This window comes from Trichosurus vulpecula, chromosome 1 (assembly GCF_011100635.1).
Source record: "Trichosurus vulpecula isolate mTriVul1 chromosome 1, mTriVul1.pri, whole genome shotgun sequence".
Lineage (NCBI taxonomy): Eukaryota > Metazoa > Chordata > Mammalia > Diprotodontia > Phalangeridae > Trichosurus > Trichosurus vulpecula.
This window is the reverse complement of record NC_050573.1, coordinates 35,357,669-35,382,775: the sequence shown is the minus strand read 5'-3', so window position 1 is coordinate 35,382,775 and position 25,107 is coordinate 35,357,669. Positions and strand designations below refer to the sequence as shown.

General features: G+C 37.0%; 1 protein-coding gene across 3 annotated transcripts in view; it reads left to right on the top strand.

Moving 5' to 3' along the window:
* IFT81 (intraflagellar transport 81) overlaps positions 1-25,107 on the top strand; it is a 71,744-nt gene that overhangs the window by 6,669 nt on the left and 39,968 nt on the right. For all 3 annotated transcript variants that reach the window (XM_036764375.1, XM_036764367.1, XM_036764383.1), the window contains 7 exons: positions 6,845-6,934; positions 7,806-7,871; positions 8,188-8,298; positions 9,490-9,574; positions 18,591-18,754; positions 20,124-20,219; positions 21,581-21,727. In XM_036764375.1, the coding sequence (XP_036620270.1) occupies positions 6,845-6,934; positions 7,806-7,871; positions 8,188-8,298; positions 9,490-9,574; positions 18,591-18,754; positions 20,124-20,219; positions 21,581-21,727 (759 nt within the window). The remainder of the gene's footprint in view (positions 1-6,844; positions 6,935-7,805; positions 7,872-8,187; positions 8,299-9,489; positions 9,575-18,590; positions 18,755-20,123; positions 20,220-21,580; positions 21,728-25,107) is intronic.

Genomic DNA, 25,107 nt, shown 5'->3' with positions numbered 1-25,107 from the left:
CTCCAGCACTGAAGTTATTAGCTGCACGACTGTGGTTAAGTCACCTAATTTCTGAGTCTTGGTTTCTTCACATGTAAAAAGGGGGTAATCATACTCAGAAGGTAGTTATGAGGCTTCAAACAGATGCTTTACTAAAACACTTTGTAAACCTGAAAGCACTATGTAAATAGCAGCATTCTTCCCTTTCTTTGTGATCTTGTTCAGGTGTTTCTTCCTGTTGGAGAACATTTGGTGGAAGGTCAACAATAGAAACTCTGGGCCTCAGTTTCCTCATCTGCCAAATGAAAGAGGTGGACCAGAGTACCTGTAAAATTAGGGGGCTGCATTAGATGATTGGATACTCTGGTTGGTTTTGCTGAATTGATTTTATCCCTCTTATTCTTTGTTGGAGTAGATAGCTCACTGGCTGTCCACTAGGGGAGGGGGGAAGGGTATATATGGAAAAGATATAAAAACAACAGGTACCAGCTGTTTGAGACAAATAGTATTAGAGGGATCAAAGCTCATCATTTGCTAAGGTTGGTAAGAAAAGCAAACAGGAAGAAAAGGGATTTTTTCAGGTTATTGGGAGAAAAAGAAGGATCAGAGATGGGATAGGACTGATAAGATGTTGATAATGGACACACAGAGAGAAGACAGAACTACATAATTTTGCTTCTCTTTTCTTTGCCATAGAGAATGATCTTTGGACTACAACAGACCCAACCAAAATGACAAATAGGGATTCGAAACTCAAATAGGAAGATAGCATGTCCTTAATAAGTTGAGATCATTAAGCCCAGATGACAGTATATCAGGACATTGAAGGAAGTACAGATTGTGATTACTGAACCATTGTTAGTGATCCTTTGAAAGATCATGGAGGAGATCTATAACACCAGAGGAGTTTTTCCTGATTTTTTAAAATTTCTTAATTTATTTTTAATTTTCGACATTCACTTTCATAAGATTTTGATTTCCAAATTTTCTCCCTGTCTCTCCCCTCCCCCACCCCCAGACAGCATGCATTCTGATTACCCCTTCCCCCAAACTGCCCTCCCTTCTATCACATCCTCTCCTTCTCTTATCCCCGTCCCTTCTATTTTCCTGTAGGACAAGATAGATTTCTATTCCCCATTGCCTATATATCTTATTTCCCAGTTGCATGTAAAAACAGTTTTTAGCATTCGTTTTTAAAATTTTGAGTTCCACATTCTCTCTCTTCCTCCCTCCCACCCACCCTCATTGAGAAGGCAAGCAGTTCAGTATAGGTTATACATGTGTAGTCATGCCAAACACTTCTGTAACAGTCATGTTGTGAAAGACTTAACTATATATATATATATCCCTCCCCCCCTCATTTATTCTATTCTCTCCTTTGACTTTGTCCCTCCTCAAAAGTGTTTGCTTCTGATTACCCCCTCCTCCCATTTGCCCTCCCTTCTATCATCCCCCCCCTCTTATCCCCTTTCCCCCTACTTCCCTGTAGGGTAAGATAGATTTTCATAACCAACTGAGTGTGTATATTATTCCCTCCTTAAGCAAAATCCAATGAGAGTAAAGTTCACTCATTTCCTCTCACCTTCACACTCTTCCCTTCCATTATAAAAGCTTTTTTTTGCCTCTTTTACATGAGATAATTTACCCCATTCTATCTCTCCCTTTCTCCTTGTCCTAGTACATCATTCCTCTCTCACCCCTTAATTTTATTTTTTGATATCATCACTTCATATTCAACTCACCCTGTGCCCTCTTTATATATGTATATATATGTATATGTATATATATACACACACATATATATGTATATATATATACACACACACATATATATGTATGTATACACACACACACACACACACACACACACACACATATATATATATATATATATATATAATGTAACCCTCCCTAATACTAATAACCCTAATACTGAGCAAGGTCTCACGAGTTACAAATATCATCTTTCCATGGAGGAATGTAAACAATTCAACTTTAATAAGTCCCTTATAATTTCTCTTTCCTGTTTACCTTTTCATGTTTCTCTTGATTCTTGCATTTGAAAGTCAAATTTTCTATTCAACTCTGGTCTTTTCATCAAAAATGCTTGAAAGTCCTCTATTTCATTGAATACCCATTTTTCCCCTGAAGGATTATACTCAGTTTTGCTGGGTTGGTGATTCTTGATTTTAATCCTATCTCCTTTGACCTCTGGAATATCATATTCTAAGCCCTCCATTCCTTTAATGGAGGCACTGCTAAATCTTGTGTTAGCCTAATTGTGTTTCCACAATACTTGAATTGTCTCTTTCTTTCTGCTTGCAATATTTTCTACTTGACCTGGGAACCCTGGAATTTGGCTACAATATTCCTAGCAGTTTTCTTTTGGGGATCTCTTTCAGGAGGTGACTGATGGATTTTTTCAATTTCTATTTTACCCTCTGGTTTTAGAATATCAGGGCAGTTTTCCATGATAATTTCTTGAAAGATGATGTCTAGGCTCTTTTTTTGATCATGGTTTTCAGGCAGCCCAATAGTTTTTAAATTATGTCTCCTGGATCTATTTTCCAGATCAGTTGTTTTTCCAGTGAGATATTTCACATTGTCTTCTATTTTTTCATTCTTTTGGTTTTGTTTTATAATTTCTTGATTTCTCATAAAGTCATTAGCTTCCTTTTGCTCCATTCTAATTTTTAAGGATTATTTTCTTCAGTGAGCTTTTCTACCTCCTTTTCTATTTGGCCAATTCTGCTTTTTAAGGCATTCTTCTCCTCATTGCCTTTTTAGACCTCTTTTGCCATTTGGATTAGTCTATTTTTTAAAGTGTAATTTTCTTCAGCATTTTTTTGGGTCTCCTTTAGCAAGCTATTGACTCATTTTTCATGATTTTCTTGTATCACTCTCATTTCTCTTTCCACTTTTTCCTCTACTTGTTTCACTTGATTTTCAAAATCCTTTTTGAGCTCTTCCTTGGCCTGCAACTAGTTCATACTTTTCTTGGAGGCTTTGGATGTAGGAACTTTGATTTTGTTGTCTTCTTCTGGCTGTATGTTTTCATCTTCCTTGTCACCAAAGTGAGATTCTATAGTCTGATTTTTTTTCCACTGTTTGTTCATTTTCCCTGCTAATTACTTGACTTTTTAGCTCTATGTTAAGGTAGGTCTCTGCTTCCAATGTGGAGGGTGGACTGTCCCAAGCTTCAGTAGTTTTGTGCAGCTGTTTTCAGAGATATTTCTAGGGACCTGTAAATTTTCAGTTCTTCCAGGGTGGTCTGATCAAAGGAGAGGTATTTACTCCTCTCCTGGTCTATGCTATGGTCTGTGAGTGACCACAAGCACTCTTTTTTGCCTTGGAACTGTGAGGAGGATTCCCTCTCCACCACCGCCACAAGCTCCACCATGCCATCACTCCTCCTTGCCCCAGGACCATGACCCAGATTGAAGCAGGGCAAGAGAATTCTGCCTCAGTGCCAGCAAAGGATCCCTGCAATCCCTCTCTGATCAGCCACTTGATCCCTCTACCATCTGTGGGCCAAGAGGTCTAGAAGCAGCTACTGCTGCCACTGCTGCCACCCTGGGGCTTGGCCCGACTGAGCTCCTCTCTTAGCCAGGTCCAACAGACCTTTCTTACTGACTAAGTTGTCTTTGGCATTTGTGGGTTGAAAAGTCTGGAAACTGCCACAGCTGCCAGTGATTCAGTTCCCTGAGGCCTACTCCAGGTTTGCTGGGGCCCGATTTGTGCTGGCACAGCCCATGCTGGACTGCGTTCGTCTCTCAGACTGCAGCAGACCTTTTCAGTCGACCTTCCAGGTTGTCTTGGGCTGGAAATTTGTTTCACTCTGTCATTTTGTGGGTTCTGCTGCTCTAGAATTTGTTTAGAGTCATTTTTGACAGGTATTTGGAGTGGTTTGGGGGAGAGCGCAAGCAAATCCCTGCTTTTACTCCACCATCTTGACTTCGCCCCCAGTTTGTCTTGATTTTCAAAAAAAAAAAAAAGAAATGGAAAAAAAGAAACTCACTGAGTTTTATTTTAATTCCTGGCAAAATTCTAAAATATATTATTGAAGGAATGGTTAGTGACCATTAGAAAAGGAAGCTGTGATCACAAAGAGCCAACATGACTCTATCAAAGATTAGGTATTCCAGACTAATCTTTTCGCCAAGCTGGAATATTGGGCCAAATCTAGTAAGATAAAATTTAATAGGCATAAATAGAATATTTGGGTTCAAAGAAATCAACTTCAGACATATAAGATAGTGAAGTTTGTTTGAAAGTTTTTAGTGAACTGCAAACCCAATGAGTTAGCAGTGTGATATGGCAGGTAAAAAAAACTAAAGTGATTTTAGGCTGCATTGATAGAGGCATGATGTCCAGGATGGAAGGTGATAGTCCTGCTTTGAACTCTGCAATCAGGCCACATCTGGATATGATAAACGTTAAGTACCTGCTGTATACCAGGCATTGGGAGGCTGTGGGAGGTGTTTACTCTGCCCTCTAGCCCTCCAGTCAGAGGGGCAGAAGCAATCAAGGGTACTGATGAGGTATGAGTACCGGAGCTGAAGCAATCTCCATGAGTTTATCCTAGGGGAATAGGAGGGGAGACGTTGATGATAGTGGTAGATTCAAAGCCAAGCCAAGTAGCTAGAGGCCAGTGACAAGGTGATTGTGTTCAGTCCTGACTTTGTATTTTGGGAAGGACATTGTCTTCCAGAAGAAGGCAGCCTATATGCTGAAGGACACTGAGGTCATGCCATATAAGGATCAGTTGAAGGAATTAGGAACATTTGGATTGGACAAAAGAAGACTTAGGAGAAGCATGTTAGCTGTGTCCAAGGAACTCAAGGGTTTTCACATGAAGAGAGACTGCATTTGTTCTGCCTGATCCTGGAAGTGTGATTTAGGAAGTGAGTGAATATTTCAAAGAAGCAGATTTAGACTTGATGAAAGAAAAAACTTCCTTAAAGCTGTATCAGAGTGTAATGGGATGCTGCAGACCTCAAGGGTTGTTGGTTTCCTGTCACTTGAGGTCTTTACACCAGGGCTGGGTGGCCCTTTGTCAGCAGAGTGGTAAAGGAGATTCTGTGCAGGTATAGATTGGTCTGGAATGCCTCTGAGAACCCTTCTGTGACTCTGCAATTGTGATTCCACTGAGAGTCCACGTTAAGTCAACAAGTGTTGTTGTTGTCATTCAGTTGATTTAATTGTCTCCAACTTCATGATCCTGTGGACCGTGCTGTCCATGGGATTTTCTTGGCAAAGATACTGGAATGGTTTCCTATTTCCTTCTTCAATGGATTAAGGCAAATCAGAGGCTAAGTGACTTGCCCAGGGTCACAAAGCTAGTAAATGTTCAAGGTCAGATTTGAACTTCAGGCCCAGAGCTCTATCCACTGAGCCACCTAGCTGCCCCCCAACAGTCATTTATTAAGCTCTTATTAGGTGCCGGACATGGGAGTAAGTGCTGGCTATACAAATATAAGCAGAAAGACAATCCCTGCTCTCAAGGAGCTTTAATTCTAAAGGAGGAAAATAACACATCAAGGGAACTGAATGTTGGTAGGGAGTGGGAAGAGTGGGAAAGATACCCACAAGGGGACATGGTGGAGAAAGTCCAGAGTCAGTAATGGAGCACAGAGAGGAATGAAGATGTGTCTGTCCTGGGCACTTTCCTTAAAATGGAAATTCTCAGAAGAATCAAGTCAGAGGAAGGAATTGAGGTGGTAGAGTGTACTTACAGGAGAGGAAAATGCATTAGCAAAGTGAACTTCCTGCTGTGAGATGGTGGAGAAAGTCTAGACAGTCAGGAGTAGAACCTGGGGAGGAATGAAGGCTTCTGTCATTGCTGTAGCTCAAAGGGATCCTTCTTCCTTTCAGGCTCTTCATTCAGTCCATAAGGCCTCTCTCTTTTGCAGTTAATTACTTAAATTACTATCATGTCAGTCAACTCCAGGCACTTTTCTTCACACCTTGTGTAACATTGGACATTTTGGGGTTTTATTGATGGGATTTTGGATCCAATCAAGATAATGTTTGTGATTCTGGCCATTATTAATTTGGCCACTTGAAGCAAACTGAATAAAACATAATGAAATAAACTTGTATTATCATTGTTTGTTTAAATATCTCAACTCTCTACCATATTATAAGCCTAGAGTTTTGTTTGTTGGATATATACATGAAAGAATTTCCTCCATAAACAATGTTGTAGGAAATGAATTCCGCTGGAGGAAATTTTTTAGTTTTACTGTATAGATTCAGTTAATTAACCAAACAGTTATAGATTATAAAGATTTGCTTCTTATGAAGCAAATCAGAGATGTTTGAAGTTGAAAGTTGATTATTTATTTTAATTCTTTGAATTGTTATGGTGTACTGAATTGAATATTTATACTCACAAGTTTTTAAACTTTATTTCTTCAAGTACAATATGAGTTATATGTTTACTTTCTTCAGTATATGTTTTATATTATGTATGCTAAGCTCCCAAGTCCCCTTTTGGTTTGTCTTATGCACTCAATAAATCATTTGCTGACAGCCATAATTAAGAAAATATGTTGATTATATTCTTCAGTAAGAATATACGAATTGTTTAGAATGTTATGTGGAAAGGATAATACTTAATTTCCTATCATCTTCTTGAAGAAAAAGCCCCCTACTTTTGTGTGTTCTTCCCTGATTTAAAGTTCTGTTTTAAGGGTCTTGTAGGTTTACAACCATGTTTTCAGAATGCTATACTTAGAAAATTATTTATTAAGAATATAAATGAATTATTAAATAAAATATTATAAATGATTATTAAATAATCTAATTAAGAAAGACCAATTGGATACAGGGATACATTTATGGATTTCTTTTATGTTTTTAGTATGAAGAACTAATGGAAGGTTTCAAAACCTTACATAAAGAATGCGAACAACTCAAAACATCTGGATTTTCTACTGCAGAAATACGAAGGGTAACTACAAGGGAAAATTATAACTAGTTCAGGGATATTTAGATGGCTTGAGATTACTTTTCCCTTCTAATTGAGGGGACTTTTCTGTCTCATTCAGTGTAAACTGTAGACTAAGTTAGCAATAACAGTTGGCAAGTTGGCAATATACTATGGAATTGGTTTTCATTGAAGAAGACATTAATGAAGTTATGGTGAAGATCATATTACTTTTTATAGACTACATGGATTTGTATGCTATGTGGACAGCCACCATGGAATTAATTTTTTTAACATGTTTGCTGTTAGTAAGCTATGGGCACTTTTTTTTTGAGAGGCTTTAGAGAGTTGATCAGAAAGGATGGAGGGCTATTTATTAGGGGCATTATTTTCAAGAAGGGGATAGATTTATTACCAAAACCGGATAAAATTCTCTGTTTTGAGAAGGCCATTGTCTTGAAATAATTTTCATGGAAAATTGGCAAACTATAGGTTATTGTGATTCTATCTTGCTTTAGTATTTAACCAGTGCAAAATAGACGTAACTGCCGCAGTTCTTGAGTGATTAGGACACGTGTACCTCCATTATGAAAGGTTTTTTATAAAAATCTCCTTCCTATATTTGGAACCCACACAGAAAAGGTATTGTTGGCAACCTTACTTTGTTTCATTCTAACCTGTTTTGGTTGCTTTTCTTGATTGAATGTCATGCTGCCAATTAAATTTCCCTCTATAAACAGCCCCAGGGAGAAAACAGAAATGTGCACGTTCTAAAAGAGACTCTATTTTCCTTAATGCCATAGCTATGAATTAGAAATATGGCAGTGGAGTTTTATGCCTATAAGACTTTCACAGCCTGTTGTCATTTTAAAGTGTCTCCTTAATTGTTTTTTAGGATATCAGTGCAATGGAGGAAGAAAAAGACCAACTCATTAAGAGAGTAGAACGTTTGAAGAAAAGGGTAAGGAAAAAACTAACAGTGTAAGGTATAAGTGTCACAGTCCAAGGATTTGAAAAGATTTAGGAATGCAAACAAGGATTAAAATGAGCATAGTGTTCACACAAGGATGGAATCAAGCAACTAATTGATGGAGAGGAAATCTCTGCAGGCAGAAGGCCAGAGCTTTAAAGGTCCCTGAGTCCAGAACCTTGCTGTCATATGGAAACACTAATGTTTACCAAAAGAAAATGCTCAGTGGATTTCTGAGTCACGTGTTCATGCCACTTTTGTTCTCAACCCTGACAGTGATATGGACTACAGATTGCTTTTTCTCTAGGTGGAGACAGTGCAGAATCATCAACGGATGCTTAAAATAGCACGGCAACTTCGAGTTGAAAAAGAAAGAGAAGAATTTTTAGCACAACAGAAACAGGAACAAAAGAACCAGGTATTTACAAGAAAGTCCTATGATAACAATAATCCACATGAAAGGAAAAGTAAAATTTCAGAATTTATTATAAAAGTTGCCTCAGGTCTTTGTCAACATTTTGGCTTCTAGCATTATGATGAAATAAAAATATTATGCTAAAAAGAGCATTTTAGAGTGGAAGGTAGGCATTGCTCTTACTTGTAATGTTGATTCAGGTGGTCCTGATGCCCTGCCCGACACTTCGGGTGTTGCCAAAATCAAACAAATCATTACTGCTGAATTAGGTTAACCAAGGCCAAACCCCAGCAGCTCTGTCACCTGCTAGCCTCTGGGCATCATCCTCTGAGCCACTTTCTTTGGCTCAGTCTGAGATGTTCACTATCAGATAAGGTCTCTGAATCCTTGAGAGTTTTCTTGGATCATATAGATTGAACTCCAGTGATTACTATCAAAATTCACAAAAAGATGCAAAGAGATTTTGGTATAAAAAAAGTAATTTGAATGTTTATGTTCAGCTGTAAAGTAGGGGCTTTAACTTATTGGACCCTATCTTGAAATCTGAGTTATTACAAGCAAAACGTATTTGATTTCAAGCCAATTCTTTCCCTGCTAATTTGGCAGTTCGTTTATGTGTTTTTAGATTTGGCCCAACATTACAAACAATTTACTTCAGTTAAGCAATTTCTTGGTTCCAGCTTCAGAATGATAAATTAATATTTGCTTAGACATTTCTCCTTCTAAGCTAGTAACTTAATGAATACTCAGATTCTTTGCATTTGAAGAAAATGTAAATTGACCAAAAGAAAAGCTTTTTTTGTTAACAAGTATTTATCAACAGCAGGACTATGGTCTCACTCACTCTGCACCTGACACTTCTTTTAACATATGTGCTTAATTGTCATAGCTTTTGTGGCTAACATCAGATTATTGGTTCATTTTGAACTTTCAGTCCAATAAAACTCTTAACAAACTATAAAAAACAAAATGAAATCCCTGAAAACAAGACTCAGAAAATAAAAGATAAAAAGGCTTTAAAAGCTTCTTTACACTGAAAAGGTATGATAAGAGCCCATTATATTTGGCTTTAATCAAATCATTTCTCTGGTTCTTGTTAGTGGTCATGTGAGGTTCGTATTTTTCATTGCTTAAGTTTATAAATGGAACATTTCAGTGGAATATCTAAGTAATGCATCTGATTGTATTTTGAAGCTTTTTCACGCAGTGCAGAGACTGCAAAGAGTGCAGAACCAGCTGAAAAGCATGAGGCATGCAGCAGCAGATGCAAAGCCAGAAAGTAAGTGGAGGTTACCTGGTCAGAGGTGTCACATCTGTTGGGGACGCTCAGGAAAAAAGAAAAGATCTTTCAGTTGTATTTTGTTAGGGAAACCAATTATTTATTAATGGGCAGTGATTAAATGACCTTTTAGTTGAGGAATATTGATTCAGGATGAATGGTGTAGTTGGACAAGTAAATGGAAGAAAGGCATTGAGAGAGTACTGGACCCCTTTAATAGGCTTCAGCAAGTTCACAAGTTGATCAACTAAATACCAGTGTTTTAGGACTAGAGTAAGGCATAACACATGATGTGAGGCCCTTAAAACTGAGTGTTATCTATAACTCAGTGGGTTGGACCCATAGTGTTAATGAGACCAAGGTACTTGTTCCAGTCTGCTTCTGATTTCTGCACTGAGAAAATTTCTGTCCCATCACAGGTGACATCTCCTGGCATCTTTCAAGTATAATATTGATTCAAAGGGGAGACCTAGAGAGTTAGTGTGGAGCAGGACAAACCATTAGAAGGATATCAGAAAACACATAGCTGCTGGGACGGGGGCTGAGTAGTATCGTGCTCTAATAGGAAAGGTAGCACTTAAATGGCTGCTGTATTGTACTCTACTGTACTTCCACCATAAGATAATACTCAGATTTACTACTCGTGAAACTGTATTTGGGAGAGTCAGTAGATACTGATGGTAGATGCATATGGTACCTGTCTTGACTTCAACCACTGTAAATTCATAAGCATTGTCAATGTAGGCAGAATGATGATGATGATGATAACTAATATTTGTATAGCACTTACTTTGTGCCTGGCACTGTGCTAAACACTTTATAATTATCTCATTTGATCCTCACAATAAAACTGGGAGGTAGGTGCTATTATTACCATCCCCATTTTACAGATGAGGAAACTGAGGCAGACAGGGTTAAATGACTTGCCCAGGGTCACAATCTAGTAGGTATCTGAGGTCAGATTTGAGCTCAGGTCTTCCTGACTCTAGGCCTGGTGCTTTATCCAATATGTCATCTGAAGGCAGTATCAGAAAACTACTTTGTATTGAGTTGCTGGTGTCTCCTTATTCTCTCTCATTACTATATGTAATCTTTAGCAAGATCTTTAGCTTTACACACAGAAAAAAAAATTCTTTAAAATGAACTTTTTCCCTAAGTGCTTAAATGATAGCATGTTATTGGTCTGTCTGACATATCCTATTTAGATCTGATAGAGATTATTTTATCTCTAGGCTATGAATATCAGGGAACTGTCTTCAAAACAAATCCATTGTTAGGACTCTTTTTCTTATTGAGTCAATGTATAATTTGCTTTCATATGCCTGACCATTGCTAAGAAAATACAAAAACCAGTAGTTATTAGTGGCTTTTTAGAAATAATAAAGATAGGACAAAGGATCTAAAGGTTTGGAATAGTTCAGAAACAGTTCAGTTCAGTGCAATATGTTTGCACTATCCTATCCTGTGATTCTGCAGTATCTGTGAATCTTCATTTCATTTACTTAAATATTTCTTGGTATATATGTTCTTTGTAGTGGAATAGTGTTAGCTATGATAGGGCTAAAATAAAAATCACCAACTTCTGAATTATGGCAGAATATATTTACAGATAAACTATAGAAGTATGGTATGGGAACTTAACGACATATTCCTTTCAAATCCCCTTTCTGAAGAATTTTCTTTATTTTGCTTTGAATTTTCCTTGCTGCAGAAATATGAAATGTGTAGGCCAGAAGGAAGAAAGAAGTACTTAATCTTTTAGTCTTTAGTATAATACACAAATACAGTTATTATTTTTTCCCATTGACTTCTGATGGTACTAAAATTTTGGTCTAAGTAATATAACTAGCTATGTACAGAGAAGCTCATCACCAATAGAGTTAGGTTGATTCTGAGGTCACTTGATGATGCTTTTTTGGGGGGAGCGTGGCAGCGGCCACATCAACCCAGAAAAGAAAGAAACAGAATGGCCTCTTCCACTTCTGTAGTACCAATGGCAGAGTGGCTTGTCAGGGGCAGAGGGTGTGAAGAGCCACAGTTTTAAACTATACATGGTCTGAAATTTGACTGTTGGTATCCTGAATGTGAGATCCTTGTCTAGAGATCAAGAAGGTGACATATTGCTGGAGGAACTGAATCAAATTAATTTTGATAGTCTTGTTATACACAAAACCAAAATGAAGAAAATTGCAGCTAAATGGAAGGATGTATTGGAAAGACTTCTTGGAGAGGCACAGAGAAGAATTGGCAAGGGGCCTTTATTATACACCCAAAGTCAACAAGAAGCATTTTGTGAATTATGCTAGTCATCAAGGATTGCAGTATTAATGATACATATTGCAAAGAAACCACCATGAAAATAATTGCGCCATTGATTGTTGAGGTTGAACAAGAGGTAGAGAAATTCTACAAAGAACTTGATAAGCTATTCCAAGTTAAATCAGCATATGTTCTCACTCATATTTGGTGACTTTAATGCAAAGGTAGGAAAAGATGAGGATGATGAGAAATAGTTGGAAAAGCATGGTTCAGGAAGAAGAAATGAGAAAGTCCAGAGACTTGGAGATTACACTGAAGGCTCACATGTTAATATCATGAACATTTTCAGAGAAGAGTTGGTAGGTGCAGGCCATCATAAGCCCCAAATAATATTATAAATTATGACATAGAATACATAGATAGGAAAAAGTTTGTTATTGATATGGTAGTTCTCTCTGAATCAGCCACCTGTCAAGTCAGATTGTCAACTTAGAACTAAGTTCAGAATTATTAAAAAAAACAAGAAAAATAATCATGGCAAGATATGGCATAAAATTGAAACAATTCTCAAGTATTTAAATAAGTAATTGAAAACCATACATGAGAAATGGACAACAGAAATTACATTGACACTGGTTATATAATTTTATACAGAAGTTTAACTAGTTAGAAGCTGTATGCCACAACAGGGAGACCAAAGGAGCCTAGAAAATGCCTTCATGAATATCTGATTTACTTGCCAGAAAGAGATGACTTTTGCCCAAGGCAAGGCTGTTATTAGTGAACATTTAGAATGTAAATGCATATTAAAATATAAACTTGTTTGTGATATCAAGCAAAGAAGGATGATGGGCAGTTTATGAGCAGTATTGTCCCAAAGTAGAGAGAAGCAGTAAAGGTAAAGCTTGTCAAGACATCCAATGTAAGCAAAGTCATCTCAATAGTATAGAAGGAGGAAAGCAAGCAGAAGAAAAATGGGGAAAGATTTGTTAAAAAAAAGATTTTGTAAAAATACAAAAAAATTTTTAAAATACTTCTCCATCAAGGATGGTGTTTGGACACTAACATTACCATACTAGGTGTATTTATACAGTGAGATAGAAATGATACTAAAGAGAACAAAGGTAAGAAAAGCAGCCATATTTAACCAACTGTATTTAGAAGAGATCCATGTGAAAGTAACACAATTGCGATGGAATTAAAATATCAATATGCGGCAACTGAAGGAAGGGAAGATATCAAAGTTTGGGGGAGAAATCTGATCTAACACTGAAAAAAAAAAGAGTACTAAGAGATTATCAATAAGCTCTGACCCACATGCTTGCACTCTCATCTAAACTAAAATCTTTATGAGTGTAATACACAGATTGAGGGCATCTTCGATGAGGATATATATATATATAGGGAACAAGCCAGTTTTCGTAAATGATATTCAGTGATGGATCACATTTTTACCATTTTCCGGTTAACTGAGAATATAAGATCCTGCTAAGCTTATTATCCATTGATAATGAAAAACATAATTTGGTAGGTGCCCTGTAAGCTGTTTTTCAACAAAATATCTCTTAATACAACAAAATTATTCAAGATTCCTTGAAAGATATGAAAATAGAAATAACCCTGTTCAATAGCCCTCTGATCATAAACATGCAAAGCCAAAAATAGAGAGTTGTGCTCACTGAAGGTATTCACTGTGATGAAGTAGATTCTAGTTTGGCAGAGGGATTCCATGTAGATGGTGAGTTGCTCCAGATGCTCATGATTAAATCGCAGATGACATCAAGCCCCAGAACATTGCAAAACTTCCTGGAAGAGACCTGTAACCACTCAAAGGAGTTTGGCCTGATGAACTATACAGGAAAGACCAAGAGGATAAAGAGTGAGTGTTGCCCAGATTATTAACATGAATTTGAATGGACAGCTTATGGTGCTTGTCCATCAATATGTGTGCCTGGGTCATAGTACAGATCTGGACAGTGAGTTGAGCCCAGAGTTGCGCAGGAAGAGAGAAAGCTGGGTTATCTAAAGGAAATTGGAAAGCTCTTCTAATAGTCCCAAGTTTCCCATGAAAGTCAAGGCCCATTATTTTGTAGCAGCATTCCGCCAGTATTGCTGCATGGCAGTGAGACTTGGTGTTCAACAGTTTTTGAAGAATTAAAAATGAGTATCCCACAGAAAGTAATGAAGAAGCAGGAGATGAGTAAGAGCAGACTACAGCAAGTAATGAATAAGAAACTCCAGAGAGCAAGAGTATAAGATGGTCAAGGAATTGTATGACAAGCAAAGGTGGGCTGATCACGTGATGAAATCATTGTTCTGTGATGTTTGGATTCAGTCAGAGGGCTGCACGTGAGGACCTAGAGGGCCACATGTGGCCTCAAGGACACAGATTCCCAGTCTCAGCTGGGCTAAGATACAATGGTTGTACTTTGACAGTTTGATGAGTCTGGGATTTGACTGATGTGTGTACTCCCTACTCTGTTACATATTTGAGGCCTTCCATATCATTTCAACTTGTACAGTTCTTACAAATGCCTTTCCATAAATCTTTTTAGATCAGCACACTGCTTTTGTTTTTTAATATCTAGATGCTCCATTCAGCCTGGCAGTCTGACTTTTGCTTGCCTAAAGTGCAGGTCCAACCATATCACCCTAAGCCTCTAGTTCCCACTGGCTCCCTATTACCTGTAGGATCAAATATTAATTCTTCTGATTGGCTTAACACAGTTCTTAGCACACAGTAGGCATTTAATAAACTCTTGTTGGCTTAACTTGTTGTCTTGGCCTTTAAAGCTCACTACAACTTGGCTGCAACCTACCCTTTCAGCTTCTTATGTAGTGCTCTCCTCAGGGCATTCTGTGGTTACTGCCTGTCCCCCATGCCTGGAATGCCCACTTTTCTCCCCTTCTGTTTCTTAGAATTCCTGGATTCCTTAAAGATGCAAGTCAAATGTAGGACATTCCCAGGCTCCCCAAGTACCAGTGCCTAACCCTCTAAGGTTACTTTGTATCTGCTCTGTCTCTCTTATATGTACATGTTTTCTCCTTCATTCTAATGTAAGCTTCTTGAGGGCTTCAATTCTTTTTTGCTAAGTTCTTTGTTATTGTTATTAGGTCTATAGATAGTTGCCATTCCATTACACACCAGTCTCCTGCTTCCAGAGGTAAGGGGAGAAAATGCCATTCCTTCATTCCTGCTTCCCTTGGGAAGAAGAATGCCATTCCATTACACCAACTCTTCTGCCTTGGAAGAGGAGAAAACCATTTCGTTATGTATCAGTGTCTTGCCTTTGAGGTAAGAGAAGAAAATGACATTGCCTCATGCCAAGTCTTCTGCTTGGTCTTTGTCCCTCTGGAAGGGGAGAAATGCCATTCTATCTGGCACCAGATCTTGCTGGACGTAAGATCTTAGCCTGAGTGGCTCTTGCTACTAGTTTCCTTGGTAAACTACTGTGGCAGACTATTTGTGTGGAGGGTCTTTAATTCAATTTTCACTCTTCTCATCTTGTAGCACCTAGTTAACTACACCTCACTTTCTATCCTCTTATTAACCTCTTGTCTTTTTTCACTAATTTTTCTTTTACTCTTTATCTACTTAAGAGCTGCCTTTTCCTGAGTCCTTATATTCCTTTTCTTCCTCAAGTCTTTCTGATGAAGACCTTTCTTAGTTGTCCTCCTTCTCCTTCAACTTCTCAAGTCTTCTCAAATTTTCTCCTTCCCAGATTCAATCTTCTTCATAATTCCAAAGCCTTCTAATCATCTTCATAATTCTTTCTCCTTCCACACGACCTTCTTCCATGTGTAGTATATGTCTGTTAACTTTTAAAAGAAGGAAAAGCTAGTAATGTAATAGCCAAATCAAAAAGATTTGATAGGAATGCTGCTTGGTTATTTTGTGACTTTCTATCTTCAGTTCTCCCTCAGTTCTTCCCCCAACCAAAAAAAAAATCTGAAAACCTTAATGGAAAACATGAGGTTTGCTGTTAATATCTTTACATGGTTCGGAAAACATAACTAAAAATAATTTCAAGGCATTGAGCCAATTTTATTGTGTAATTTACGTATGTAGATTACCTAAAACTGGAAAGTTAGTATTTTTTTAAAAACCAAATTAGAATTTGTAAGTGTGTAATGGAAAGATTTGAAATAAGCTTCCAACAAATATGCCCAAAGGGCTGTAAAACTGTGCATACCCTTTGCCCCAGTGATACCACTACTAGATCTGTATCCCAAAGAGATCAAAGTAAAAGGAAAAGGGCCTATATATACAAAAATATTTAGAGCAGCTCTTTTTGTGGTAGCAAAGGATCAGAAACTGAGGGGATGCCCATGAATTGAGGAATGGCTGAACAAGTTGTGATGTATGATTGTGATGGAATACTATTACTCAGTAATAAATGATGAGCAGGATGGTTTCAGAAAAAACCTAGGAAGATTTATTAAGTGAACTGATGGAAAATGAAGTGAGCTGAACCAGGAGAACATTTGTATTGGTAAGCAAAGTGGGACTTTTCACTGTTTTTCTTTTGGAGTGCTTCTCAGCGCTAAGGCAACCAAGTGCCTTTGATTGAATTGAGTCTTTGATGACCTGCTTAAGTTACAAGAAAGCCGAAGTCACATGAGTTTGAGTCACATGGTTGCAATGCCCTCTGACCCTGAAGAAGTATATATGTACTCTGAGGTTAGCATTTTGCTTTGGGACTCACTCATTGGAAGAGTGTTTGTGTGATTTGGCCAGATGAGACTCTGGGTAGTTGTTAAGGAGCCCCCCGCCTTTGAAAACCCAGATGTTGGTGCTTCTCTCTCTGGTAACTGTATTTATTGCTATGGACAGAGTGTTAGAAGCCCTGTCTGCTGATTTGTGTCATTTGCTCTGTTAATATAGTTTCTGCTTGTAATTTCTGTTTGTGTTTTCTCTGAAGTTCAAGGTGCTGACTTTTCCCCCTGAACTAAGTGAATGATATATGTATGTTTAATTAAAGTGAGATTGTAAACCCCTTAAAGTTGCTTTCCTTAGAAAAGCAGATCAAAGAATCTGTGCTAGCAACCCTCGTGTGCTGATATTATTGGCCTTACACCTCCACAGCAGCTGCAAACGGCTTTGTTGTTACAACATTGTATACAGTAGCAACAATATTGTAACAATGACAAGCTGTGAAAGACTTAGCTGTTCTGATCAAGGCAATTCCAAAGGACTCATGATGAAAAATGCCGTCCAACTCCAAAGAGAGAACTGATGAACTCTGAGTGCAGATTGAAGCACATTTTTTTCACTTTTCTTTGTTTTTTGCTTTTTATTTATTTTTGCAGCATGGCTAATATGGAAATATATTTTATATTAAAAAAACTTCTTTCTTTGCTCTTTAGCCTAAGAGTTTAAAATGCAACATATACATTGTACCAAACTAAAAAATTTAAACTATAATAATAAATCAATACCTCTGACATTTACATAGAATTTTAAGATTCACAAAGCACTTTACCTATATTATCTCATTCAGTCTCATTTTATAGAATTTAAGTAGCAGCCCAGTTGTGACTAAGACTTCAGAAGATAAAATATACTCAAACAAAAGCTTAGAATGACTTGCGAATGTATCTAGCTTCAGGTTTTAACTTGTTTTATGTTTTGCAATGTCGTATTACTGGTTTGAAATTGAGAAATTCCATCAGAGACTGTTACTACCATTTTTGAAATGGTAATGATTTAGTAGTTAGGCACAAGCTTCACCCTTTCACTCCCTGTTTGAGAAAAAGCTCCATTGACTTCTAGTTCCCCCTAGAAAAAACACAAACTCAACTCTTTAATATTTAAAGCCCTTTGCAGTCTGGCTCCAATCTACCTTTCCAGACTTATAAGACAGTTGTATCTTCTTGCACTTTCTTGTTGTTCCCTATTTATGCCCTCTCTCCAAATCTGTGCCTTGGCCAGGCTATCCCCCAGACCTAGAATGCCCTCTGTTCCCCTCTGTCTTCCTTCCAGTCCCAGCTCACACATCATCTCTTTCATAGCGCCTGTCCTGGATCCCCCTTCCCTTACCCCATCCTTGGCTGTAAAAATTACGCTGTATTTTCTTCTACATGTCCATGTTGTTTCCCACCACTAGAATGGAAGTTCCAGAGGGCAGGAACTTTTTAGATTTCTTTTTGATCCTTAGTACCTAGCATACTTTGTAGCACATAGTAACAGGTCTTTAATAAATGCTTGGTGAATGTATGAATGAATAAAAATGTAGCTTCTTTTTGCATCATTTAGAATGTAAACTAAGACTCTATGACTTGTCTTTGTGGGGCTGACTTTGTAACTCTAAAAGAAAAAAGTGCCTAAAACTTGAATAAACATGTAAAGCAGGAATAGAAGTATTCTTTGACCAGAGGTCAGACTGTTATCCAAGAATTCCATTTGTTTATTTGTATCTACCCTAGAACCAGCAGAGAGACAGTTTTCTCCTTTTCTGACATAGAAAAAAAAAATTTTACACAGCAGAGCCAAAAAGAATGAACCAGATGGAGAGTGTATGTTATTTTAAGTTTGTAGTTCCTTTGAGAAAACCTTCTTGTTCAGTTGTAATTATCATCATCATAATCATCATCAAAAGTCCTTCCATAGCTAACTTTGTATTGTACTTGGTTATATACTGTACTGAATGATTTAGACATAATCAGGGTTCTCTAGAGATGGAAGACCTGGAGTACCTCCCTGTGCCCTCTGCATTTTCAGCTGAATTACCCATTAACTTACTTTAATGTTTTTAAGGTTTAATGAAGAGACTTGAAGAGGAGATAAAGTTTAATTCGTATATGGTATCTGAGAAATTTCCCAAAGAATTGGATAATAAGAAAAAAGAAATGCATTTCTTACAGAAAGTAGTTTCAGAGCCAGCTATGGGACATTCTGATCTCCTTGAACTTGAAGCCAAGGTATTGCAGAACAAATCATTCACTTTTATTCCCTGTCTCATCACATCCCCTCCCAAATCACATCCTATCCCCATTTATTTTAGAAGTTTGCTTTATAAAGTGTCCCAGTCTCGACCCTTGAAATTAGGATCTATAAATTTTAGCAAGAATGACAACTTCCTTTATGAGTAGTTGTGAAATGTGGAGTAGTTACTTAATTTGTGCTTTTGTGCTATGAAAATGATTGTGAAAATAAGGAAGTAATTTATTTTTATATGAGAAGAGATCTTAATTTATACATATGTATTGTCTCAGATTTTGTATTTTAATAGTCATATATAGTGTAAAAATCTGTATGTTCAGTCATCTTTCATTTACATTTTTATTTCAAATAGCAGAATCATAACTAACTTCCCCTTCAAAGCTAATGTATCAGATTAATCTTTTATGCCAGATATTGCATTATTAAAATTTAAAACTGTAATTCTCAATGAAATCGTTGATCATATTAAAATTCGGGGTTCTTAAGTAATAAACATTAATCATAAATGTTTCTTAAATGATTGGTTGTATTGAAAGGCAATTTTAACGTACAATTTGCTATTCCAATACTTCATGACTAAATACCTTATAAAAAGAAACAATCATAAAAAGGCATATTTATGAGCCACTGAAGATAATGTGTATTTCTGTCCCATTCATCCTTTTAACTGACCTCAGTTGATGAAACATCTAAGACAGATTTGAAGAACCTTGATTTATTTAGGCATAAGTTAGAGTGACTGAAAGCCATGCCATTATCATATGTTATTTATTACTTGTAAAAGCTTTTAATATCTGGACTCTGTACTTAATCAGCTTTAGTTTTCAAACTCTGGGCAATTTTAGGTTTTTAAAAAAAATTTGTGTTTGTATAAAATATATATATATATACATGTATATCCCAGTTTTTTCACTGAAGATCAAATCTTTTTATGAAACATAATAGTTATAGAAATTTCATGGAAATGCACTGAATTGCAAATTCATTGGGATACCATATAGAACAATAAGTAATTGAAATTATGTTGGAATTAAACTACTCTTTTACCAAATATCCCGGCGTACATGAAAAGGCGTTTTCTACATATAGCACACCACTCTTTCCATTTAGGGAGGGATTCCTCCTGTTAAATCATTAACAGTATTGTGTCTTGTGAGTGCAGATACTGCTAAGAACTATAGAGTCAAAGGACAGTTTGGTCTGATATATTTGGTTTGTGTAGTCAAATGGATTCCCAGCCCAGGGAAACGTGGGAAATCCTTAATCCTTAATCTCTCTCTCTCTCTCTCTCTCTCTCTCTCTCTCTCTCTTTTCTCTCTCTTTTTTTTAACCTTGGACTTGTTTCAGATAAATGAAGTGAATACTCAGATCAATCAGCTCATTGAAAAGAAAATGATGAGAAATGAGCCAATTGAAGGCAAACTTTCATTGTACAGGCAACAGGTAGGGGTTCCAGCTGTTCTGCCTAGTGCATTTAGAGTTGTAATCCTATCACAGAGCTGCCTTTAAAAAACTCTGGAATGTGCTATCTACAGGTTTCAAGTGAGAAGGAAGTAAAGAACAAATGTTCTTTTTCAGTACTAATCTACAGATAAGAATTTGTAGAAAAACTACCAAAGGTGTGTGTTCAAGTATGAAACTGAATATGTTTCCTGATAATGACTAGTTTCCTTAGAGTCAGCCTTCTGTAAAATTGTTTTTCTGCTTCTCTCTTTGGGCCTTAAATTTTTCCAAAATGCAATGAATTAAAAACTATCATAACTTTTCTAGTTAAAGCTTCTTTAGGTTCATATGCATAAATAAATGAGGGTACAGTGTTCAAAACTCTTTATTTTAGCAACAGCTATTAGATTGTCTTGAAGGCCATGCCAGTGGAGCACAAAGCCTGGCAAGTCTTGGATTGTCTTCTTGGAGGACCCCTTGCCTGATTGGGAAATGCTTATCACAGGTTTGGTTGAAGAATGATGAATCTTTCAGCCGTAGTAACTCACAAGCCTGGATACTAAATTGTATGTGGATTCTGGTCTGGGTCAGTGGAAAAAAGACTCACAGACAAAATCATGGATCCTTGATGTATTAGATTATGTGGTAGTTTGGGTTTTGATCAATTGCCTTTGGCAAGTGTGCTGCATCATAGCTAACTAGAAAGAGTATAGGTGCCTTCTCTGGGTGGAGAACACTTTACACTTGGATTTTTTGTTTTGTTTGCCATGTCTAAGCTACCCAATAAAGCCCTCTGGGGACCTTACGGCATTTTCTGAAAAGCTTGTGCAAGAATCCTGACTGCTATTGAATATTTTCAAAGAACTTCGTGCACCATTCCATATATAGACAGTTTGCCAGATAATTTGACCTAGAATCCATGGCTCATTTGGAGAAGTCTCACAATAGTTTCTAGCCAGTACAAAAGTTGGCAGTTATGGGTACAAGCAGACATCAGCCTAGTAGAAGCATTGTCTAAATACAGTCAATCAGTGAAATAGGTTTTGAAACCTATATTTGGACTATTAGAATTTAACCAAACAAAATAGGTACTTGGCAACATATTTCAATATACTTACCTTCTTAATTAAGTGTGTGCTTTTAAGTCATTATTTAATTTCTTTGTGTACTCTGTTTAAGGAACTAACAACATATGAGGCAATTGTGAATAACCCCAATATTATTAATTTATCAGAGTATCCATAAAGTGACTTATTTTCACATGGATAATTGAATTGATTTCATTATCTGACTAATTTTATTGTGAGTAATAAGACCCCGTTTTGCTGGACTGATGACATTAACATTCAATGAACACACAGGCATCAATAATTTCTCGTAAAAAAGAAGCCAAAGCTGAGGAACTCCAGGAAGCCAAGGAGAAGCTGTCCAACCTGGAGCGGGAGGTGTCGATGAAGGCAACTCAGACCCGTGAATTTGATGGGACTGAAGTTCTGAAAGGAGATGAGGTAAATACAGGGACCTAATTAGAGCTGGTTACTGGTTAGAGGTATTAATGCACTTGCCTTTCTAGGTTTGAATTAACCTAAAAAGCCAATTTATTAAAATAATGAAACTGAATAATTTATATACCTTTATTTATTTATATACCTTTAAAACTAAAATGAAAATATTTTCATGCTATTACTGAGGTTTGCTTGCTATAAAGTGACATTCAGAAATTTTCAAATTAATTATTTTTAAATGCTATATTCTAGTCTTTTTTTAATTTTAAAGCCAAATTATCTTTATTATTGGGTTTGCTGGTAACTTGACAAGTCTGAAGTGTGCAAAACAAAGGAAGGTAAATGGGTATCAGTCAATAAGTGTATAATTGTAGTTAAGTCTATAGGATTGGCCAAGACAATATGGTACATATAGTGGTTAAAAACACCAAACTGTTGTCGGGAATCAGAAGACCTGAATTTTAGTCGTGTCTGTGCAATCACTTATTATCTGTATGACCTTGGGGAAGTCACTTAATCTCACTGTAATTCAGTTCCTTCATCTATAAAATGAAGATACTGAACTAAAATGATTACTAAGTTCCATAACCTTAAATTGGTCAGAAAAAAGAAATTTTACCAAGATGTTCATGTCCCAACAATTCTTGGCCTTTAGAACCTAAACTATTACAACCATCATCGAACTAATAAAAATAAAATAATGTCTTAAATTTGGTAGTACTTTTAAATTTTTCAATTGTTTTCGCATTTTTTCCTCATAATTGTCCAGTTATGTTGAACATATTATATTTTCCACATTTACAGAAACTAAAGAATTTAGCTAATTTGCCCAAATTGACAAAATGATTTAGTAGCGATGATGCAAAGAAAACTGTCTCCTATCACTCAGCTTACTGGTTTTTCCCATGATACTAGAATTCTAGTCATAGAAATTCTACAAATGTAGGTGGTGTCCATACTTAAGTATCAAAAAATTCTCAGTGTTTAGATGCTACCTGAATTAGCCCTATTTGGTTTTCATCAACCAATCAAGTTTTCGTGCTTACTATGAGTTAGGTGCTATACTGTACTGAACAGTTAGCACAAATCAAAAAAAAAGTCTCCACTCACAAGGAGCTTGTATTTTACAGGTGGGGGAAAGTATGTAGACATAAATGAATACAGAGTTCACATAGAGTAAATGCAGAATAATTTCTAAGGACAGGGCATTAGCAGCTGGGGATTATAGAAAGCTCATATAAGATGGGATGCTTGAGCTGAGCTTTGAAGAAAGCTCAGGATTCAGAGGCGAGGTGAGAACAGAGAGCAGTCCTGGGATGAGAAAGAGAACATTGAGCAGGAAGAATAGCAAGAAAGCCAGTTTGGTTATCAGGAAATCAAGCACTTACTAAGTACTTACCACATATGAGGTACTCTGCTAAGTCCTGGGGCTACAAAGACCAAAGTGAGACAGTTCCTGCCCTCAAGGAGCTTACAGTAGGACAAGGAAGACCACAGGTGCATATACAAGGCATCCTCAAAATCCAAGTGCACTACAACTGCACCAAGACTTTTGGGATGGCCAGTAAAAGTGAATGTAGAATATACGTGTACAGAATGGATACCAGGTAGTTGGAGCCTTCAGGAAAGGCTTCAGGCAGAAGACAGCACTTGAGCTGAGTTTTGAAGGAAACCCAGGGTTTCCAGGAGGGGGAGGGAAGGAAGAGAGCATTCCCACATGGAGGGCAGCCAAAGCAAAGGCCAGAGAGGGAAACAAAACCTCGTATGTGGGGAAGGTGAAGAGGCCAGTATTGCTGGACTGTCAAGTGTGTGATATGTAAGAATACTGGAAAGGAAGGAAGAGGCTCTGTTGTGAAGACAGAAAACTACTCAAGCTTTTCTTCTTTTTTTTCACTTTTTAATTATGAACTGGACAATCATCAATCATGAACATTCATATTTTAAAGAATAGAAAAAGAGGGTTACATATGAAACCATACAGTTTGGACTTGGTTCTTTTTTTAGTATAAATGATAATGTTGTAATCCTCACACTGCCCTTCTTGTCTGTGTCCCCTTCTAAACTTCTTTCTGCTCCCTTCCATATGTCTATATGTTTTATGTTTGGCATCAGTGTCACTCCTCCCACTACTTTCAACAGATCACCCCTTCTCCCAATAAAAGTCACTCCTTGTAACAACTTAATCAGACAAAACAAATTTGCATTGTATTGGCCTGGTCTGAAATTGCCGGTCTCAGTCTATGTCTGTGGTCTGTCCCCTCTTCTTCAAAAAGGGACTCGTGCTTCTTCATCAGTCAGTTGACTGAAGGTCAGCTGCCTTTTTGTGTTGTTTTCATTTACTGTATTATATTCACTGGGTGTATTAGTATTCTCCTTGTTTCATTCTGTATTAATTTATAAAAAGTCTTCTCATGTGCCTCCAGATTCCTTATATTTGTTGTTTCTTATGCTCTAGTAACATTACATTAAATTTAGATAACACAGTTTGTTCAGTCATTTACCAGTTGATGGGCACTTACCTTTTCTCCACTTCTTTGTGACAAAAAAGTACTGCTACGATACTTTGATATATATGGAACTTTTCTTATAACTTTGACCTCCTTGGTGTGTATGCCCATTATAGGGATTGATGGGTCAAAGAGTAACTTTTCTCAAGTAATTCTTTAGACTGTTGGACCAATTCATAGCTCCATCAGTAGTTTATCAAGTGTCCCCTTTTAATAATAGCTAACATTTGTATAGCACTGACTGTGTGCTAGGCACAATGCTAAGCACTTTACAATTATTGATCCTCATAACAACTCTGGGAGATAGGTACTGTTATTATCCTCATTTTACAAATGAGGAAACTGAACTGACAGAGCTTATGTGACTTGCCCAGCTAATAAGTGTGTGAGGCTGGATTTAAACTCAGCTCTTCCTGACTCCAAGTCCAGTGTTCTATCCATCATGCCACTTAGCTGTCTCATTAACAAAAGCTAATTCAAAAAGGCACCTAATTAAATTCAACAAATGTATATTGAGCATGCATTTTGAATAAAGTACTATTTTGGATAGCCTTAGATTTTGAGATTGAAAGGACAGATAAGAGAGTGTTTTATGAATGCCCTTTCTCTTCTTGGTAAATTAGGATGTGAATCCATTTACTGAGATTGAGTTAGGAAACTGACAATGGAATCCGTTTGTATAGTCACTATAGGGAATCATCAAGAAATAAATTGCCAGACCCATAGTGGGGACCTCACTGAAGTTAGATAGCATCAATTTATAATGGACTAAATCAACCTGGTTTTGTTATCTTATTTTACTTCATTTCATTTTATTTCATCTTACTTTTTGGCCATGAGTAGCAGTCTTTAAGAGGGAGTTGAAAATTCAGGCAG